This window comes from Oncorhynchus kisutch, linkage group LG1 (genome assembly GCF_002021735.2).
Source record: "Oncorhynchus kisutch isolate 150728-3 linkage group LG1, Okis_V2, whole genome shotgun sequence".
Taxonomy (NCBI): Eukaryota; Metazoa; Chordata; class Actinopteri; order Salmoniformes; family Salmonidae; genus Oncorhynchus; species Oncorhynchus kisutch.
This window is the reverse complement of record NC_034174.2, coordinates 19,616,659-19,639,488: the sequence shown is the minus strand read 5'-3', so window position 1 is coordinate 19,639,488 and position 22,830 is coordinate 19,616,659. Positions and strand designations below refer to the sequence as shown.

The 22,830-nt window shown below is 42.0% G+C and overlaps 2 protein-coding genes across 2 annotated transcripts; one reads left to right on the top strand and one right to left on the bottom strand.

Moving 5' to 3' along the window:
- Positions 1-211: 211 nt before the first annotated feature.
- eevs (2-epi-5-epi-valiolone synthase) lies at positions 212-6,804 on the bottom strand. The gene is made up of 5 exons (XM_031793558.1): positions 6,530-6,804; positions 1,738-2,377; positions 1,279-1,515; positions 744-996; positions 212-632 (listed from the first exon to the last, which is right to left on the bottom strand). Exons 1-5 carry the CDS (start codon positions 6,703-6,705, stop codon positions 547-549), a joined length of 1,392 nt encoding a protein of 463 aa, XP_031649418.1. The 5' UTR covers positions 6,706-6,804; the 3' UTR covers positions 212-546.
- Positions 6,805-8,328: 1,524 nt separating this feature from the next.
- On the top strand, positions 8,329-22,433 carry zgc:113054 (uncharacterized). The gene is made up of 11 exons (XM_020492894.2): positions 8,329-8,754; positions 10,276-10,465; positions 10,555-10,646; positions 10,742-10,974; positions 11,285-11,521; positions 11,610-11,684; positions 11,877-12,093; positions 13,109-13,317; positions 13,978-14,050; positions 18,865-18,982; positions 21,478-22,433. Exons 1-11 carry the CDS (start codon positions 8,739-8,741, stop codon positions 21,671-21,673), a joined length of 1,656 nt encoding a protein of 551 aa, XP_020348483.1. The 5' UTR covers positions 8,329-8,738; the 3' UTR covers positions 21,674-22,433.
- The last annotated feature ends 397 nt before the right edge of the window (positions 22,434-22,830 follow it).

Here is a 22,830-nt window from a genome sequence, read left to right as displayed (position 1 = left end):
CTTGTGTCATGCACAAAGTAGATATCCTAACTGACTTTCCAAAACTATAGTTTGTTAACAAGAAATTTGTGGAGTGGTTGAAAAACGAGTTTTAATGATTCCAATCTAAGTGTATGTAAACTTCAGACTTCAACTGTATTTTGTACAATATAAAAGTGCATTGCTCCTAAATAAAGTGTTTGTAATTGTGTATTTAAAACACAAGAAGTAGTCATTTCTTAAACGATTTAATGAGAACATTTGAGACATCAAATACATCAATAGCAATACAAAGTCATCATACATAAAGTTTAGAATTTCCCTTTTTGTAATGTAGTAGTAAAACTGTGAGGGGCATGTATTGTTCAATAGGACAAGACATCGCTTGCAATTTTCTATCAAATCAAGTCAACCTGAACAATCAACAGCACCAACAAATATCAGCTACAACAACTGTTGAGCATTCTAGATATCTGTGCAAACATGTCAAGCAGAAATGCCACATCCTTGTTTTAATCATTTAAATCATTCAAAGTAAATCATCTACAGTAATGCAAAATATTTGGACTAGTTCAGGTCGCTTGGTCGCAGCTCATCACACCACTTCTCAAACGCTCTGTACAGGGTGTCATCACCTGTGTCATTATAGATCTCTACAGATGGAGAAAAAGGAGATTGTTAACACCAGCTTTGAAAATATATGCATTTTTAATCGTTGTTAATGTGCTGAACTCTAACTGAAAAATACATGTCTGTCTCTTTACCTGCATGCCCTAGGCCAATGGGTAGAGGCATCCTGACCAGCCCACCAGAGTGTTTCAGCCTCTCACAAAGTGAGTGCTGCACTAGTGCCATGGTAACGTCCTGGTGCCACACAGGCAGCTCCAGCCCCCCCATGCAGCCTATAATCCGCAGCTTCTCCTCCTCTGTCATGAGGCCCCTCTCACGGGCCACATAAACCATGTAGGACATATCGATGTTCACCGCCTCTCCGTGCAGCAAGGAAGGGAGCACCTTCTGTAATAAGAAGGTCAGCGTTCAGTACTGTATCCATGCACAACTTTCTAGAGTGCAGTATTCCTCATAGCCACACTGTTTATTGCCGCTAACTAACACAAACAGGTGTGAGTAAACCTGACACCATGCTCATCTGGCACATAGTTACACTAAAAATGGAACAGGAGGTGACAAACATGACATGATGACATATTAGTTCAAACCCGGTTACATACAGTAGCTCATGGAACTATTTGGCTTTGTGGTTATAAGGTGAAGCGGTAAAAATTGGTTGTACTGTACCATTTCCAGCTCTGGGCTGATAAGGTGACCAAAGTCTACTAGTCTGTCTAAATCGTCCTCCCACAGGTTGGGGGCCAGCTCCTCTAGCATGGCTTCTATGGCCATGCGTGTGGACACGGAGGCAGCATCTTTGTTGTCCCCCTGAAGACCGCTGTCAGACTGGAACTTGGAGTCCAACAGGAACCGGCCGTTGGTCTCCAGCAGCTCAAAGAGACCTCTGTGTTTCATCAAGGCCATCTGTAGAGCACACATCTACATTACATTTACATTAAATACCAGTACATAAAACCAGATCTACAGAGCTAAATGAGCATCAACATATTCTATAAGACTGATGATGTACTGTATATTGTTCTCTACAGTATAGTATACAGTCAAATAGTACAGCATTGTATCTTAAGTTCATGTACAGTCCAATATCTAATTCATATCTGTTGCTGTCAGGCATTGCCACTGTACCTTTAACATTTCGGCCAGCCCATTGGAGATGTGTCTTCGAGAAACAGTTTGAATGAAGGAGCGGTCTAGGAAAGCAGCCACCGGGGGTATGTAGCCACCCAGCTTATTTTTACAGTTGGCAAAGTTCACCCCAGTCTTTGCCCCCACGCTGGCGTCGACATAAGAGAGCAGGGTGGTAGGGACACGGATGTAGGGGGTGCGTCTCCTGTACAGGGATGCCGCCAAGCCCACTATGTCCAGGCAGACTCCTCCTCCGATGGCGATGATGGGCTCTGTGCGTCTGTCCAGGGAGAACTTATGGACCTCCTCCAGGATCCTCATCACCAGCTCCATGGACTTGTTCTCCTCGGTGGTGGGCAGGGGCAGGATCCTGTAGAGAACATTATGGGCCTCAAAGTAGTCTGTGAGCTGGCAGCCGTAGAGGTTGTAGACGGTCTGGTCCATGACCACGAAGCGCCTGAGGGGCTTGGTGCTGATGCTGTTCCTCAGGGCCTCCAGCTGCTGGGGGTCCCTAATGTGCCCCAGGAGCAGGGTGTCGTTGCTGGGGTCCAGCAGGCCCAGGGACTCAGTCACCTTGTAGGTGAAGATGATAGGGCTGACCACTGTCCAGGAGGTGCCTTGCTCCATGGTGCTCTCATAGCTGGAAAACATAATATATTTGTCAGATTATTTTATGTACAGTACAATATGTACAATAAATGTTTAGAGAACAAAGCTTGGGGATAAATGTAAATTCACACAATTTCACTTTCTGTGGAAAGTCTACCGTACCATCCTTGCCCGTCCAAATAAAATATTGAAATATTGATAATATTTGACTTAGACACGAGATGACAGAAAGATTCAACAATCTCAGATAAAGCATCCGAGTGAGCGAAACAGCGCCCTTCTGTCTCCTTTTGTGTGACCATGTATCTGATGCTGTCTGGACAAAAGGAGTATGGCATGTTATACGTTTTCTGTCCAGACAGCATCAGATACTAAGACACAACGGCGCTGTTGCGCTCCCTAGTTTCAGCAGAGAGGAAGAGGCCAGGTGAGAGGTCTAAATAAAATGACTTAATAAACCCAATGCATTTCTATGGGCCTAATATGCAGACCTAAGCTTGTTACCTGCATTCCCACCTTTGGGACAACGATTTGCATTGTTAGGGTGGAGACATGAGCATCTCGTCATTATACACAGATCTCTGGTTTCAGCCACTTGTGTATTAGAACGGAAAGTTGACGGGTGCACAGTCCACTGGTCGGATGCTGGCTTTCCCTAAAGTAAATTGATGTTTTGCCAAAATTATATAATTACTCCAGTCAAAATACTTTACTAGAGAGCTTGACTTAGCCATAGAGGATCATTAGATTCTTTTAAAAAATTGCTGTGGATTATTTCAAATCACAAGTGCATAGGCCTATTATGCCTATTAGGAAAGCCAGCCATTTGGGCAGAGTACGTGGCAAAAAGCCTAGCTGATTATTGAGTTGCGGATGTCAGTGAAAAGCATGTAAAATGTGAAGATAATGTGTCTTGAGTATAATTTAAAATGGGGAGGGGTGTGTGGCGAAAACATGCTTAGTAAATGTACTGTTAATCCCCGTCACAACCTGCTACACTTGTGGGAAACAAGTTTTGGTTTATTTCATAAACATAATTTAGGAGTTTTGTCAGAGAGTGCTCCATGTGAGCAATGAGCATGAGTGTGGTTTCTCTGTGCTGATAACTTTGAGGGAGAGCAAGCCAACCTGCTGAGTTGATACAATGTTGTACTTCACTAGTTATAGCTCAAGTCAAGACAGACAGAAAGGGAGACGCATAGGCATGCAATTGAAAGAACGTGCATTTTATCAGGATAGGTTCTAATGTTTTTATTTGTTGTCTTTAGGCCTATGTATTTTACTTAGATGAAGATGTAAGTTATAGGCCTAGTGCTGCATTGGCTTATAGGCTATCTCTGAGTTCCATGCACTCATTTCTTTAGCCACCAATGGATCATGGTGTAGACTATCAATGTGTCCATATGGCAAAGGCTGGTGCTCTTGCATTAGTTTAATTTTAACTTTTAGATTTTAACCATTTTAATTCATATTTGTATGATTAACCACGTGACAATAATTTTGAGAAACTAAAACGTTACGAAAATGCGCATATAAAAATATTCATAACTGGCACGCAGATAAGTAAAATTATAGGATACATTTTAAGCTTCCACAAACTTGAAACTCACCAGCTGCCTTTGGTCTTCATTATAACAGCCATTAACAAAATTCTAAATACCGGAAGTCCCATGAAAAAATGGGCCCATCCAACTGAAGTCAAATGCCTATCCAACTGATTTGTTCTTGCACCGGCCCTGGATCTCAGGCTTATGACAAAGACTGTAAAAATGGGACCAGATGAGTCTCTGCTTGGCACTCAGTATTAAGGAGATACATTGGGGGTAAGGCCCTGCGATAGACTAGTGTCATGACGTTGGCCTGGGGGTAGGTTTATGACAGTCATAAATACCTCTTCCCCCCTTTTTCCTCTCTCTACCCTACTGATGTTACATTTGCAAAACTCTTTGGTTAACATAGAGATTCTGGGAACATCAGAAGGTGGGGGGAAATGAACTATATTCTGGTAATCTGACCAATTGAACATATGCGGTGGTACTTAATGAATATGATGTCAGTTCGGTTGTCATGAGACATTCTCATCAATGATAAGATTACATAAACTCTACAGTGGAAAGTCTACACATCAGAGTTATTGGATTCACATGGAATTGTTGTTCAATTTAAATGTTTGAATATGAAATTATTCGAAATTATAAGCCCTTGACGACAATATAACCTCCTGTTCCGAGGATGTGAGGACAACAGTCCGATGTCAGAACGGTTCAGATAGTAACTACAGAACGAAGCCAACATCAGCGTGAGTTTTGTTTGCGAATGGTATGAACTTTGAACTCTTATTCACTACAGAAGTGATACCTCCTAGCCGTTGAGTTAGCAACAGCCGCTGCAAACGAGGGTTAGGAAGGGACAGACAGAGTATCCCGTCTACCACACAATGACGTTACTACAACGTATTCAATTTACCAGCAGACATTCTTCAAAGGACGAAGGACTCGGTTGGGCAACACGGCCTTCCATCTACCACGAACCTACCGAAGCGCAGCTCAGAGTAAATATTTATTGCATTTTCCTTTTCCAAATGGGCGGTAATTTAGAATGCATAAGATACTATATTTACGATAGCACAGCTTCGCTCTTTGTTCCTCAGTCTTCCTGCTCTTTCACTCAAACCCCGCCCCTTTTCTTTTGTGTAACAAGCTGTCACATCTGTTCCGCCCGCTAGGGATGTTTTCCTTTATGACGTCATTTGTAATCAAGTTATGATTGAATTATGTGTATGTGTAATTCTGTGTGATTAGTTAGGTATTTAGTAAATGTGTCCTGTGTGAATTTAAGTATGCTCTCTCTAATTCTCTCTTTCTTTCTCTCTCTCGGAGGACCTGAGCCCTTGGACCATGCCTCAGGACTACCTGGCATGATGACTCCTTGCTGTCCCCAGTCCACCTGGCCGTGCTGCTGCTCCAGTTTCAACTGTTCTGCCTGCGGCTATGGAATCCTGTCCTGTTCACCGGACGTGCTACCTGCCCCAGACCTATTATTTGACCATGCTGGTCATTTATGAACATTTGAACATCTTGGCCATGTTCTGTTATAATCTCCACCCGGCACAGCCAGAAGAGGACTGGCCACACCTCATAGCCTGGTTCCTCTCTATGTTTCTTCCTAGGTTTTGGCCTTTCTAGGGAGTTTTTCCTAGCCAACGTGCTTCAACACCTGCATTGCTTGCTGTTTGGGGTTTTAGGCTGGGTTTCTGTACAGCACTTTGAGATATCAGCTGATGTACGAAGGGCTATATAAATAAATTTGATTTGAATAGTAAATAAATAATTAAACCAAATGTTGTATTGCTGGTTCAACTTGTGAGCCAGGGTTCGTGCAGATAACCAAGAATGTACAACTTTCATATGAGACTGAATTAAGATGATGATTAATATTGACTGCTATTGATGTAAAATATTACTAGGTCTTTAAGAGTTTATTCGGAAGATAACAGCTCCATAAATATTATTTTGTGGTGCCCGACTCTCTAGTTAATTACATTTACATGATTAGCTCAATCAGGTAATATTAATTATGGATAAATTATTTTATAGAATAGCATGTCATATCACTTAATCCGGCATAGCCAAAGACACAACACTAGTGTCCTGTCCAGTTGGTGTGCTTGTACATCAAGATGCCTCACACTACAGAAACATGGGATAGGCTCCTGGTCCTATGAACCATTCCGAATCACACAAGCCAAGGCTTGTGCAAGCCCACTGGGCACAAATGTCAGTTCAACACATCTAGTTTTGATTTACATATGGTTGAGTTGTCAACTAATGTGAAAAGCAAAATAATTTCACCATGCCATTGGATTTAGCTTCAAAGTCGGTTGAAAAAATTACGAAATTCCCTTATTATTGACTTTTTGCAAATCCAATCACTTTTCCACGTTGATTACACATCATCACATTGAATATTTTTGTTTAAATGACGTGAAAACAAGTTTTTGCCGAGTGGGAGGCTACTTATTTTAGTACTTAGAGGGTCTAATAAAATAAAGCATGTTAACATCAAGAAAACGAATTTAGATGTATGACGATAATGTGCATTAACCTTGTATTTTGCATAACGTTTTAATTGATTTAGAATCAATTGCATCCCTTAATTATATTTTAACACAAGTTTTACTCACATTTTGGCAGCTGATACTCGACCCTTTATATTTTTATTCAATTTATTTCCCGATTTGCGTTTCCATGTGCCCTTGACTTGAACTAAGTGAAACTCGTTCTTCTTTATTACTGCAATATTGTTGCATTCCAGTGGCTCTTCCACATGTGTCTTCCCAGTGTTTGCATCAAGTGACATCTTGATATATTTATGTATTGGAAGCTAATGAGTGACCGATGCAGAGACAAGTAAACTAATGGAGCATAATGTTCACCTCTCATTACTCTCTGTATATATACATATATCCTCGACAGCAGATCACTTCACTTCTGCCAGGGGAGGAGCAAGTATTTCCAGTGTGCTTATGAAAGTGTAGCCAAAACCATTGTGTAGCACGTGCCCCAGCATGATCCTTACACAATTTTTGGGAGTGATGTAATGAAACTATAGAATTATGTAAAGAGGGATTCCCCCACCCCCACAATAGGCTATATAATTTATTAGCCTACATTTTTTTTATGTAAAACATATTTAGGCTACTTAATAAAACACTTCTGACTCCACATCAATAAACATGTCATAGACCATTTGTAATTGTATACACACATACTGTATGTTTATATGTCAAGTCTTTTTTTTATTTCACTCAAGAAATAAGAGCAAGATAAATACATTTGTAAAAGATACACATGTATTGCAAAGTTACATGTACAATTCTGGGATAATTGATAAGGGTTATGTATTTAGCCTACTGGGGAGCCTGCATCAGACTTGCTTCTTGTGCAGAAAATGTGCTATCAGTCACTGATGAACATGCGAAAAAGGCTTTGGATATTATATATATCAGCATTAGCCTACCCCTTTTTGTGTGTGCCAAATTGACTGTAAGAAAAAAAATGTTTTTGTTTAGTTGAATTGTGGTATGTTCAATTGCGTAGCCTCCTAGGCTACTTAACATACTGGACACAGGTATGCAACAGTTACAAGACAAAGTATTTGTTTGTGGCACTGGATGGATGTTGTCAGAGGTCAACATTCAATTGACCATTTTTCATCTGAGCACATCTGGTGAGTTCCTGGTGTTCTGTTTGAAGAGTAAATATACATGTAGCATCTTCATTTGGGGCAGCTGGTAGCCTAGTGGTTAGAATGTTGGGCCGGTAACTGAAAGGTTGATAGTTCAAATCCCTGAGCTGGTAAAGGTAAAAATATGTTGTTCTTCACAAGGCATTTAACCCACTGCTCTTAGGCTGTCATTGTAAATAGGAATTTGTTCTTAACTGACTTTCCTAGGTAAATAAAGGTAAAAAAACTAAAAACAATTTGGGCCAGTTTGCTACAGCAGGAAAATAAGCCTACAGGAAATGTGGATTATAATTAATTGCCATTTTGATAATAAAAAAAAGGGCAAATCAGGTTTGACATTTCAAAGTGGAAATTACAAACTTCAGAAGTATTTTTAAACCTCAAATGCACCAATCATTGCAGTAAAGTTGTCCAGCAACAGGGTAATCAAATTAAGATCCTACACCTGAAAATAAGAGTAATAAAACGTGCAGCTGACAAAAAAAGCAGATGTCAGTCTAGGATGAGCCAAGATGAAAGTTTAAGATCAACTTTTTTGTAGAGTAAATGTATGATAATGGGAAATATGCACATTCTTGAAGTAAAGTGATCATTCATGTCTTTGTATTGAGCTAATAATCCATTATATTTTATTTTAACAGTTGAATGATTTCACATTTTACATGGCTCATTTTAACACTTCAGCACCTCGTGACAAAAGTGTAGACATGATGGAAACAATTTGTATTTTTCTTTCATTACACAAGTGGCCTTTTTAACGTCTGGATGCCTGAGCTGGACAGATACCGTGGCGCTTGACTTGGTTGAAGGTCAGCTCCATTAGACATAGCTGTGTTATACGGTTTGCGCCCACGTGATGACAGTAAAAAGACCCGAAAAAACGTTGTCGCGAAAGGTTTACACAAAAAGTTTGACATCGATAGACAGATCTTACAGGTCAACGGACACGTGGGCGGAACTACTGTGTGGGAAACTAAGAGTTTATTTTGGGGAGTTTCGTAAGCCATCAGTAAAGATACATTTACACAACTGAAACGGGGTTAAGCTATATAGATAGACAGACAGACAGCTGCTTTGCCAGTCGCCCTTTGAAGATTTGACAACTTGTTGTGTATTTTGTATTACGAACGCCGTGGAAATTCACCATGCAGGCTGCCAAAGGTATGTCGGGTCTTTCTCACAGAACTAGCTATGATTGCAGAAGCTCGAAAGAATGAATGTGGTTGGGCTTGTTAGTTGCAGGAGAATGTCGCGGGGAAACATCAACTGGAAAGATGATAGGACACTTAAATAGTATATTCGAAATAATCCACTATTTGTGCATTATAAAACTAAACATGACATTTATATTAATTGTAATTAAATAACCTACATATAGGACTAGCTAGATGTGTTTAAGAGGTCAACGCATGGAACGCAGCCGTGGGGGACTAGGACCCCGGATTGGCGCACATTTAACAAATCTGATCTAACAAAGTGGAGATTCGTCAAGATTGATGTATTGTAACATGCCCACAATGTACTTACTAACGTCCGATTTGAACATATGTGGTTGTTTTCGCTGCATAACATTTAGAATTGGTCCCTTTTCAGGTTTAGTGAATGATTAATGCTAGTTTCCTAACTCCCGTTTGTAGTATCGCTAGCATACAGAAATCGGTGGTGGTTGTCTAGTTTTGAACTGTATTGTAGTTGATTGGTGACGATGGCATTAACATGTATTGGGGTTCACATCTATACAAGCAGTTTACTCCGATTTTTACATTAACATATTGTGAAATACACATAAACAATAGCCTAAATGTATGAGGTACCATAAGGCATCTTTCACCCACGCGTTTCGATGGCATATCCATGGTTTTGGTCGAGTTCCATTGACATCTTTACCGCATCTCTAGGAACATACACTTATAACCCCGCCTGTTGCAGTTATTTATTGGGCTCATCCGTACTTCCTAGAGCTCTATGTCCATCTAGTGGTATAGTTATGTAATGACACAGAGTAGTCTATGAATTGTCCAGTGGGAAAAGTACCCAACTGTCACTTGAGTAAAAAGTCACACAGCAAAATACTACTTGAGTAAAAGTATAAAAGTATTTGGTTTTAAATATACTTAAGTATAAAAAGTAAATGTAATTGCAAAAATATTCTTAAGTATCAAAAATAAAAGTATAAATACTTTTACATGAAGCAAACCAGACGGCACAAATATATTTTTTATTCACGGATAGCCATGGGCACGCTCCCAACACTCCAACATCATTTACAGACAAAACATTTGTGTTTAGTGAGTCCGCCAGATCAGAGGCAGGAGGGAGGACCAGGGATGTTCTCTTGATAAGTGCGTATCATATGTAACAAGTACTTTTGGGTGTCAGAGAAAATGTATGGAGTAAATGTACATAATTTTATTATGAATGTAATGGAGTAAAAGTTCTCAAATATATATTAAAGTACAGATACCCCCCAAAAAATACTTAAGCAGTACTTTAATGTATTTTTTACTTAAGTACTTTACACCATTGGAATTCCATATTATTATAATGTCACTCCTTCTCTGTATCGCCCCCCCCCCCCCCCCCCCTCTGTCTCAAATTGTTCATTAGTATAATAGCCTACTGTACTCATTAGGCCTATACTGTATAGGCTTGTGTACAGTTTTGGTCTTGTGTTCTCTGCAGTCTCTGACACCCCGATGGAATTCATGGTGGATTTCTTAAACAAAGCCAAGGAGATAGCAGATAGCAATGCCAACATTCCAGAGGAACTGAGGGTCAACCTACAGAAGGCCCTGGACATAGCGTGTGGTCTGGACGGCTACCTGGAGAAAATGAGCAGCCAGGAAAGTGCACCTCTCGCTGAGCTGTATCAGTGAGTAATTCTCTTGTCCGTCCCACAGACACAGTTCGCATGGATGCTTTCTGATGCACATTCTTACTTAATCCCATATGGATGTGTAGGAAAACGATGGAACACGACTGGGATAAAGTATTCGAAGAGGGCAAGACTCAGTTTCGGCTTCCAAAAGAGTGCATCACTGGGCATGTGGAAGGTGAGACATCTCTATTGGGTACAGTTGTGTAGATGCTTGGTTAGAGATACATATTTAAGTAGTGCTAAATATTTGTCTCGATGTTTCATTGGCAGGCCAGACTCTGAAAATGCTGGTTCACATGAGTAAAGCCAAGAGGATCCTAGAGATAGGCATGTTCACAGGGTATGGTGCTCTCTCAATGGCTGAAGGACTGCCCGAGGATGGGTCACTGGTTGCCTGTGAGATTGAGCAATATCTTAAAGAATTTGCTAAGCCCATATTTGACAGGTCTCCACATGGCAAGAAGATAACAGTGAAGATCGGTTCTGCCATGGATAGCTTGAAGGTGACTAACTACGTGTTGTGTAACTGCATTGATTAAGTTTAGCCTGCAGTGATTACACATGTTAGTCTACTTGCATAATAACCACGTTATATAGTTACATGTATATGCAATGCAAACCAAATCACTTAAAGTAACACAACTATTTGTAAGTGTAATAAATATGAGTACAATAAATAGCCAATTATATATATATATATATATATTATATAAGAACCATTATACCTAAGTAAAAGGCTATACACTGTATCAGTGTATCTAGCTCATTGACAGTGAATGGTCCGGCTCTCTGATAATATTGTCTCTTGTAAAGGATCTGGCTGCAGCAGGCGAGCAGTTTGACATGGTCTTTATCGACGCAGACAAGAACAACTACATCAACTACTACAAGTTCATCCTGGACCACAACCTCCTACGGCTGAGTGGTGTGATATGTGTGGATAACTCTCTGTTCAAGGCTAAGGTCTACCTAAAGGACACCGCTGATGTAAACGGGCTGGCGCTTCGAGATTTTAACCAGTTTGTGAAGAGTGATCTTCGTGTGGAGCAGGTGAGTGGAGAGACATGGCTTGCAATCTGTCTAATTATTACTGGGTGTTTACTCCTGTGTTAGTAAAGAAGGTTTTTATTTTTTTAAGGTCATTGTCCCCCTCAGAGATGGCATCAGTATCATCCGCAGAGTACCCATGGCAACAGCATGTGCAGGCACACAGGTAACATATGACGCATCCTCAGTCAGAACCACACTTAGTGCCCGTGCTAAAAGGAAAAGAAAATGACTATGATTGTTGTCATTGACAGCTGTAGTTACTACCATGAGTCAGATGGTGACGTTACAGTACTTAAAAGCTCATACAGACTTTTCCCTTCACACTTATAACTCACTTGTGTGTGACTTGTCTCAGAGCAAGGTAACAGACGATGAGGTATTCCGGGGTTTGAACGGGAGGTCGATCCTGGACCGGATGCGTCTGGACGGCAGGGTGGCCTATGTGACGGGGGCAGGCCAAGGTATAGGCAGGGCGTTCGCACATGCCCTAGGAGAGGCTGGTGCCAAAGTGGCTGTGGTAGACCTGGACCAAGGGAAGGCTGAGGGCGTGGCAGAGGAGCTCACACTGAAAGGTAAGGCTTTGGCATTAGCACACACCACTATGATTGTCACAATGTTGGATTTTCATATTAACCTTCCATGTATTACCAGCAGATGGTGCTCTACTGTCAGGGAAAAGTCAAGGAAATACTGTACATCATTGTTCCCCTACTAGCGGCCCAAGATTTGAATTGTTTTATTTTATTATAGTTGGACATTATGTAAAAATACCCCCACGCATAATACGCTACACTGAGTGTACAAAACATTAGGAACACCTTCCTAATATTGAGTTTGCACCCCTCCCTTTTGCCCTCAGAACAGCCTCAATTCATCAGGGCATGGACTCTACAAGGTGTCGAAGGGTTCCACAGGGTTGCTGACCCATATTGACTCCCACTGTTGTGTCAAGTTGGCGAAACCCAGCAGCGTTGCAGTTCTTAACACAAACCGGTGCGCCTGGCACCTACTACCATACCCCGTTCAAAGGCACTTAAATCTTTGTCTTTCCCATTCACCCTCTGAATGGCACACGCACACAATCCATTTCTCAATTGTAGCAAGGTTTAAAAATCCTTCTTTAACTTGTCTCCTTCCCTCCTCTACACTGATTGAAGTGGATTTAACACGTGACATCAATAAGGGATCATAGCTTTCACCTGGTCAGTCTATCATGGAAAGAGCAGGTGTTTCTAATGTTTTGTACACTCAGTGTATGTGATTGTATGCAAACGTACGCCAGGTTTGAATGATTGTTTTAGTGAAATATTATATCTGTTTTGGCTTCTTGCGGTCACTTTGTAGTCTACAAATGATTTGTAATTATGTTCCGACCCCCTGACCTTCCGCTCAAGAAACCATCAGCTGAATCTAGTTCATTATCCCTGTTGTATATTGTAATCTGATGATATTATATTTTCAGACAAAACTTTAATCTGCACCACATGGCACCATATTTTGCATATGAAGACACAAAATAGTAATAATATCAATCATTTCGAACTTGCCTATTATTGCATTTTAAATTGCCACTACTTTTTAATCCAGGGATAAATTGCATTGCGATTACTGCTGACATCAGCAAATCGTTAGATGTTGAGAGGATGATTGACAGCATTGTGTCCAAATGGGGAGCGATCCAAATAGCATGCAACAACGCAGGGATCAACATGAACTCAGCCAGTGAAGACACCAGTCTGAAAGAGTGGGACCAAACCTTTGATGTCAACTTGAGGGGGACCTTCATGTGTTGTCAGGTGTGTGATTCCTCTACTGTATTCTGTTGTAAGCCTAGGCCACTTATAGGGGACGCCTGATCTGCACTATCATCTAGGATTGATGTGCCCAGCTGGTAATACACTTGTGTCCCCAGTGGACCGGCTGAATGCGGTGTGAAATGGTGTTGGAAAATGTTTTATTAAAACGGTACACATATTTTTCTATTTTTCCCCCAACTGCCTGCCATTAAAGCTTGTTAAAGAGGAAAATGATGCCTTTGCAGCCTGACTGCAGGATGCTTTATGTACGAGCCGGTCCACAAGGGACACAAGTGTATTAACGGTTGGGCACATCAATCCAAGACGATAGTGCAGATCTAGAGCCCACTATTGGCAGCCTAGGCTAGTATGCTACTGTAGGCCTGTGTGATCTATTTCATTACTCAGAGGGTCATACCAGTGACATAAGTCTGTCTGGAAAATGGGAAACATGTACAGTTGTTTGCATTTGAGTTTACACGTCTAACTGTTTTGGGGGGGGGAATGACATGTAAATTACACATGGAATATATGAGAGTTTGAGTTAGGGTCTATGAGTAAGTATGAATAATAATGAAAAGTGTACACACAGGGTGTCAATACTAAAAGTGTGATGAATGTTTCTGATATGTGTCCATTCTCCCTGAATTCTTGCCTCAGGCTGCAGGTCGTGTGATGCTGAAGCAAGGATATGGGAAGATTATTAACACAGCGTCCATGGCCAGTCTAATAGGTTAGTGAATATTCTATCTATCCTGTATGTTCCCTTTAGATTTCATCAACGTTTTAGAGGGAGAATGTCTTCCTTTCATCTCCATGTATGGTGAGTCAATGAGGAATGGTGAGTCAATGAGGAATGGTGAGTCAAGTGAAGAATAATGACCTGAGCTTTGTTGCTGCATTGATATGTCTCCTATAGTACACTGAGAAGTACAGTAATGTAATACTCATCACAGTGATTTTGTGCACCTGAACATAATTGTATACGGTTTGTTTCTGTAGCGTTGCGAAATGACTTCAATGGGCTTGGTATTCTACAGTCTTGCCATTTCAGTGTACTTTAGTGAACTTAAAGTGACAGAGGAGGAAACTTGGTGACCCATTTCACAAATGCAATCAATTTTAATTTGTTTAAGTATAATTGCTAATACTGCTAATCTTCACCATATAACTGTTTATTCAGGACAATGCTATAGTGATTTATCCACCCACATTATTCTCCCACTGCAAACACAGTTAGTTGTGATTGCTGCTCATCAAGGCACTTTTGCATCATAATAAACATCCATCTCCTGAGCTCTAGGGAGGATGTGTTAGTACGGAAACCTGAGGTCCAACATGTAAAAGATTTCCTGTGCAACAACCCTGCCTGCCTCTGTAAAGGGCTGTGTTTAAGCAGCAGATGCTTTTACATTTTACTAAGTGCATTGTGAAATGGGAGTTATTCCCAGCCCAGTGTAAATCCTCCTACAGGTTCCTCCAGAGAAACAGTAACACTTCATCAGCAGTATAGTCATCGCCAATAAACTGCTGTGACATATGGGCCTGAGTCCCAACTGCAGGGGCAATCTGTAAAACAGGGCCATGCTGGTAAATAGAGGGCCTGAGTCCCAGCTGCAGGGGCAATCTGTAAAACAGTCCATGCTGGTAAATAGAGGGCCTGAGTCCCAACTGCAGGGGCAATCTGTAAAACAGGGCCATGCTGGTAAATAGAGGGCCTGAGTCCCAACTGCAGGGGCAATCTGTAAAACAGGGCCATGCTGGTAAATAGAGGGCCTGAGTCCCAACTGCAGGGGCAATCTGTAAAACAGGGCCATGCTGGTAAATAGAGGGCCTGAGTCCCAACCTCAGGGGCAATCTGTAAAACAGGGCCATGCTGGTAAATAGAGGATGGCAACAAAAAAAAGTGATCGATTACTCAGTTCCACACAGTCCTGCAGGAATGTACTTTATTGGTCTGGACATCTGTTACAGTATTGTCATAATGAATAATCAGCGGGGACCTGTTTTAGCCAAGTAGGGTACCAAAAAGCAGCCGTGAATGTGTATTTTAATTGGACAATGACAGCTTTTTGTCCATCTGCTGAATAAAATGTGTTTTTCCCCTCCGCTGTACATTTGAAGAGAATGATGGTAGGCCACACAAAGGAAGAGCATTTTTGACATGCTAACAAAGCTGTATTGGAGAGTAGATGTAAAGTATTTGACCTGACTAAGGAGGATAGAGAGAATCATGTCAGCGGCACGCTCATTCAGCCTGTGTACCATCTTTACTTCCTATCTGTCCTGAGGACTTGAGTATGTGTAGGCCTGTGATGAAAAGGGCTCGTTTCCCCCCACTTAGAATGGGCAATAAGTAGCAGGGGGGATGTTAAAGAGGATTTTAGACAGTGCTCTCTTTCTCCCTCTCTAAGGATTACTGCTCTTAAAGACGGAAAACATCAATGCAGGTTTATTTGAAGGATGAAGACCTGTTTTGAACGGTATTTTGGAGCTGTATCATCAGGTCTTCAGTGAGGATTAGCACTGTTAGGCTTTTTTAGCTGTGTTTCCTGTCCTGATAAATTGGCTTTCACCTTCAGTCTGGGTGTAAGCCCTGGGCTTTGCTCCTCCTCACGTGCTCCTCCTCTCCTCCAAGGCTGGGGTCCTACCCAAGGGCCTGCACCTCCCTCCTCAGCCTCCTCACTCCATCATGGAAGCATCCGCCATCCTCTTCTCTCCTCACATCAGCTCTGTTCCTTTCTAAACAAACGAGGGACCGTGAATCTCCTGTCCACTCTGTCTCGCCAGGACCAGCCCCTGCCTCTCTGCAGCTGTGTCATATTTATCATCTCTGTTCCGACCGAAGCAATTTGGCAGTGAGATCAAGGGGCGACGAGGTTAACTACTAAAGTTGTATGTAACTTGGAGGCTTCCCTGTGATGATTAATCAACCAGAGGGAAATTAGCCGCTGTCCAAGCATCCCATGCAGTGTGCAGCATCTGTGATGGTCAAGGCAAACTAATGGTGTGTTGCCTTTGTTGCTGAAAATGGTGCGTAACTGGACATTACAAGCAATTATTTTGACATGGCTTTATCCACAGGGTCCCAAGTACCTAATGGAGGTGTTTTCATGTAGCATGCAGTAGAAACCAGGGTGCTGAGTTATGATTGAAATTAAGAAATGCATAGAATGAATAATATGCAGGGGTACTCGAGTGGCGCAGCGGTCTAAGGTACTGCATCTTAGTGCAAGAGGCGTCACTACAATCTCTGGTTCGTATCCAAGCTGTATCACATCCAGCCGTGATTGGTAGTAGCATAGGGAGGTGCACAATTGGCCCAGCGTCGTCCGGGGTAGGCCGTCATTGTAAATAAGAATTTGTTCTTAACGGACTTGCCTAGTTAAATAAAGGTTAAAAAAATTATAATTACTCTCAGAGAAAGTCTACATTGTAGTGTGTGTTTCATGGTTATTAGAGGGGTAAGGTTTGTCTTTTGGACTTTGAGTGCAGTTTATATGGTTATTCCACATTTTGTTGTGTTACAGTCTGAATTCAAAATGGATGAAATTGATTCCCCCACCCATCTACACACAATAACCTATAATGACAAAGTGAAAACATGTTTTTAGAAATGTTAGCAAATTTAATTGAAAATGAAAACATTTACATAATTATTCACACCCCTGAGTCAATACTTTGTAGAAGCAACTTTGATGGTGATTACACTTCGAGTCGTCTCGGGTATGTCTGTATAAACTCTACACATCTGCATTTGGGGATTTTCTCCCGTTCTTTCTTGCAGATTTTCTCAAGCTCTGTTAAGTTAGATGGGGAGAGGCGGTGAACAGCAATCTTCAAGTCTTAGGATTCATGTCTGGGCTTTGGCTGGGCCGTTCAAGGACTTTCACTTTCTTGTTCTGAAGCTATTCCAGCGTTGCTTTTGCTGTATGCTTTGGGTCATTGTCCTGTTGGAACGTAAAAATCTTCTCCCGAGTCTAAGGTCGTTTCACTCTGAAGCAGCTTCTAATTAAGGAATTGTCTGTTGTGCCTGGTTTTCTCCAGCGCTTTGAATTCAGGTCAAAGAGTTACATTTTTGTCTCATCAGGCCACAGAATCTTTTGCCTTGTGCTCTCTTTAACATGCATTTTTGCAAACTCCAGGCGCTGCTGTCGTATATTTTTCTCAGAAGTAGCTTCTGTCTGGCCTTTCTCCCATAAAGCTCTGATTGGTGAAGTGCTTTAGAGACTGTTGTCCTTCTGACAGGCTCTCCCATCTCAGCCAACAAACTCTGTAGTTCTGTCAGAGTGGTCATTGGGTTCTTGATCACCTCCCAAGGTCCTTCTTGCCCAGTTGCTTAGTTTGATTGGACGACCAGCTCTAGGCAGAGTCTGCGTAGTCCCATATTTATTTATTTTCTTCCAATGATGGAGACCACTGTGCTTTTGGAAACTTTCAACACTGGTATTTGTTATATACTCTTCCCCAGATATATGCCTCAACACAATTCATGGTATAGTTTCTGCTCTGACACAGATTTGTCCGTCGGACTGCCAGATAGTGAAGCGTGATTAATCACTCTTGAGAATGCGTTTCCACTGCTCCAAAGTCCAATGGCAGCGAGATTTACACCACTCTAGCCGACGCTTGGCATTTCTCATGGTGATCTTAGGCTTGTGTGCGGCTGCTCGGCCATGGAAACCTATTTCATGAAGCTCCCGACAAACAGTGCTGGTGCTGATGTTGCTTCCAGGGGCAGTTTGGAGCAGGGTAGTGAGACCATTTTTACATGCTTAAGCACTCGGTGGTTCCGTTCCTTGAGCTTGTATGGCCTACCACTTCATGGCTGAGCTATTGTTGCTCCGACGTTTACACTTTGCAAAAACAGCACTTACAGTTGACCAGCCAGGGCAACTCTAGCAAGGAAGAAATTTAAGAAACTGACTTGTTGGAAAGGTGGCATCCTGTGACGGTGCCACGTTGAAAGTCATTGAGCTCTTCAGTAAGGCTTATCTACTACCAATGTTTGTCTATGGAGATTGCATGGCTGTGTGCTTGATTTTATACATCTGTCAGCAATGGGTGTGGCTGAAATAGCCGAATCCACTAATTTGAAGGGATGGTCACATACTTTTGTATATATATTGTACACTGCCAACTATGGGACCTTATATAGACCGGTGTGTTCCTTTCTAAATCATGTCCAAACAATTGAATTGGCCACAGGTGGACTCCAATCAAGTTGTAGTGACATCTCAAAGATGATCAAAGGAAATTGGATGCACCTGAGCAAAATGTGGAGTGTCATAGCAAAAGGGTGTGAATACTTATGTAAATTAGATATTTTTGTGTTTCATTTTCAATAAATTTGCTAACATTTCTAAAAACATGTTTTTACTTTTTCATTATGGGACATTGTGTGTCGATGGGTGAGGGTAATTTTTATTATTTAATCCATTTTTTATTCTGCCTGTAACACAATGAAATGTGGAATAAGTCAAGGTGTATAAAAACTCAAGGTGTAGTTGGACCAATACTACTTGACTTGATTTGTCCCCTCTGCAGTGCCCCATCCACAGAAGCAGCTTGCCTACAACACCTCAAAGGCAGGAGTGGTCAAACTGACACAGACACTTGGCACAGAGTGGATTGACAGAGGGGTCCGAGTTAACTGCATCTCACCGTAAGTTTGTGTCCCAAATGTTAGTTTTATTAAATGGCCTGGCTTCAGAATAGGCCTATAGTGTCAATGTCAAAATTTCAATCCTAACTTTGATTTAAGAATGTACACATACAAAATGTCCATGGACTGAATGAAATGCCCATCTATTCTGAACAAAAATATAAATGCAACATTCAACAATTTAAATGATTTTACTGAGTTACAGTTCATATAAGGAAATCAGTCAATTGAAATAAATAAATTAGGCCCTAATCTATGGATTTCACATGACTGGACAGGGGTGCAAACATGGGGAGCAAGGCCCACCCACTGGGGAGCAAGGCCCACCCACTGGGGAGCAAGGCCCACCCACTGGGGAGCAAAGCCCACCCACTGGGGAGCAAGGCCCACCCACTGGGGAGCCAGGCCCACCCACTTGGGAGCAAGGCCCACCCACTGGGGAGCCAGGCCCACCCACTGGGGAGCCAGGCCCACCCACTGGGGAGCCAGGCCCACCCACTGGGGAGCAAGGCCCACCAACTGGGGAGCCAGGCCCAGCCAATCAGAATGAGTTTTTCCCTACAAAAGGGCTTTATTACAGACAGAAATACTCCTCAGTTTCATCAGCTGTCGGGGTGGCTGGTCCCAGACAGGTGAATAAGCCGGTCCTGGAGGTCCTGGGCTGGCGTGGTTACACATGGTCTGCGGTTGTGAAGCCGGTTGGACATACTGCCAAATTGGCAGCATATGGTAGATAAATGAACATTCCTGCAGTTAGCATGCCAATTCCACACTCCTTCAAAACTTGATATATCTGTGGCATTGTGTTGTGTGACCAAACTGCACATTTTAGAGTGGCCTTTTGTCCCCAGTACCAGGTGCACCTGTGTAATGATCATGCTGTTTAATCAGCTTCTTGATATGCCACACTGGTCAGGTGGTTGGATTATCTTGGCAAAGAAGAAATGCTCACTAACAGGGATGTAAACTATTTTGTGACCAAAAGAGAAAAGCTTTCTGTGCATATGGAACATTTCTGGGGTCTTTTATTTCACCTCATGAAAAATTCAACTTTACATTTTTGTTCAGTATGTATTGCTATTTGTTGAGCTGCCAAGAACAGTAATGATGAGAAGCGATTGAGTGTTTTCCTCCATTGTAAAAGTTCCATTTAAGCCCTCAAACAATATGCTCAGGCTTAATTAGATGGCGTCTTTAGGGAGGAATCAAACAAACACTTGCTCTAATTGTTATATTCAATTAGGAAATCAAATGAGCATCCTCACTCCAAGTGTCTCCACAACAATAGCACATTGTTTGTATCTAGTTGTCTGTGAAGCTGTGTGGCGGTGAAGAAGAGGACAGAGGAACACTTCGCTGCGCTGTGTATGTGTGTGTTAAGTCGAGCATCCCTTAGCCCCAGCTAATCCGTCCGGTGGCTCGGCATGCGGGGCCCGTCACCACACCCAGAACAAAGCGCCCACTCTGCTTTATTTATCAACTGCTTGTTTGCTCATTTTAATTTGCAAAGAAGCAATTCTTTCCCCCTTCTAACTGGCTGTCTCAATGAGGCGCTGATTTTGTAGAAGTGACAGTCAGTAAATATGCATAAAAAAGGGACACAATTAGCGAGTGCGAGGTTGACTGCAGCCTGATTTCATTGGCAACTTTAGCCGCGCCGGTGATAAGCTGCATTATCTAGAAAATTGGTTGAGGGAAAACAGCACCTCTGATTGCCAGGAAAGGTTCCAGATAACAGGGCGCTGAAGAGAAATATAATTGAGGTGGAATATGTTAACCAAGGTGTCACATGCTTCTTGGAGCCGCTAATTTATCCAAATGTTGGAATTTGTATCAAGGCACAGCCAGGAATACTGCATGCCTAACATGTCGGGTACGGGCTAAAGATGAGTCGACCGTGAAGCTTTTAGTTACTTTCATAATGGTTGTGTGAAAAGCCTGAAGTCGTCTCACATTAGACACAGCTGTGTTGACACGTTTATCCAAATTATATATTTCAATAGGTGGAGAGAAAATCATTGGTCATGATAGATTAATGCTGACACAAGCATTGTCTAAACATGAAAGTACCTAAGTCTCAGAGGAGGAAATCACTATAGTACTATAGTACTAATCACTATAGTACCAACATACCTGTTTCTTTTAAATGCCACTCAAGCACTATACCTGAGAATCAAACCAGCTAAAGCACATATCAGGCAGGGAGACGCAGCGAAAGTGATAATGTACAGGCTCCTGAAGGCAAATTACACCTAGGGTCCTGTCGTACCCGGTGGTGCTTCCTGCGACGTGCCAGTCATTTAACACCACGCGTGCCACTGTCAATATCATCAGAGATGTACCCTTTTCTGAAGGGTAATTGGGTTTATTTATTATTTTATTTTGGTTACCAAAGTGGTGGCTCTGAAATGCCACACTGCTGTCACTCCTGGCTTTGAAGTCTGATGTCTCTGAATTCTCTTTCCCTCCATCTCTGTCTCCCTTTTTCTTTTCAGGGGGATTGTTGACACCCCTCTCATCCACTCGGAGAGTTTGAGGCCTCTGGTGCAGCGCTGGCTGTCAGATATCCCTGCTGGACGACTGGCTCTAGTGACAGACCTGCAAGCTGCAGTGGTCTACTTGGCATCTGACGCCTCCGACTACATGACAGGGCATAACTTAGTCATAGAGGGTGGGCAAAGTCTGTGGTAGAGAGAGGGAGAAGCTTAATTTTTCCCACTCTTGGTTCACTCTTGGGAATAGACACCCACCGCAGGTGGCTGGTGGCACATTAATTAGGGAGACGGACTCATAGTAATGGCTGGAATGGAATGAAATGGAACACTTGGCTTCCATGTCTTTGATTTCACTCCATTCCAGCCGTTATTATGAGCCTTCCTCCCCTCATCAGCATCCTGTGGCGACCACTGTGACTGATCTCCACAGGGAAGACTAGAGTAACAGAGATTAGGTGAGAGTGATTACCTCCCTGGTTTACCATTATGTCAGATTGGAGATTATTTTACAGTTTCATATAGTAGTCTTCACATAAAAGGGACATTTATTTCGAAACAGTTGTGCTTTCATATCCCTATAATTTTCTTGACAAAAATGCACACTTTGTCGCAAATCCTTTTTACGCCTTCTACATGGTGCTATCCTTTGGACATCTGTGTTTTTAGACAGAAACATTTTTCACGCTGGAATCTGTGAGTGACTCTTATAAACAGGTTTTGACACCATTTGCCCCATCAGAGGTATTTGTTTCGTAAGTGAAAAGTACTTGAAACAGGTTCATAGTTCAAGATTTTAATACACTGAATGCATGCTGCTTTCTACTGTGCAAGTGCAGTGCGTACTGGATATTAGATTGTGAAAGATAGGTTGGGCATAGTAGAAAGTACTGAGATGTGTATGACAAGATACTGTACGAAATACAGTCGGTTTATAAAATAAACACTATCAAACTTAATATTGTAACTAATCCTTTCCTTATGGGGACTACATACTGAACACATAAATATGGTTTCAAAGCTAACTAGACATTCTATGCATATAAATGTGTAATAACTCCCTGTTTGACAGTCCTGGGATGGTTGTGTTTCTCCGGGTACCATAGTGTACCCCCCTCCTTCAGCTCTTCTCTCTCATGGTTTTGCTGATTGGTCCCCCAAGTGGTGCTTACAATCCACATCTTAATTGCTCCCTGTACTGTTTATGTGCTGCAAAACAATGCTTAAAGGAGGTTAGCTGAGGGCACGGCCTCAGTCACTGCAATTATACCAAAGGAGTGTCCAATTAGCACCATCCATGCAATGAGACAGTGCTTGTTTGTGTGAGAAACTTCTCGCTATTAGTGGCCATACTCA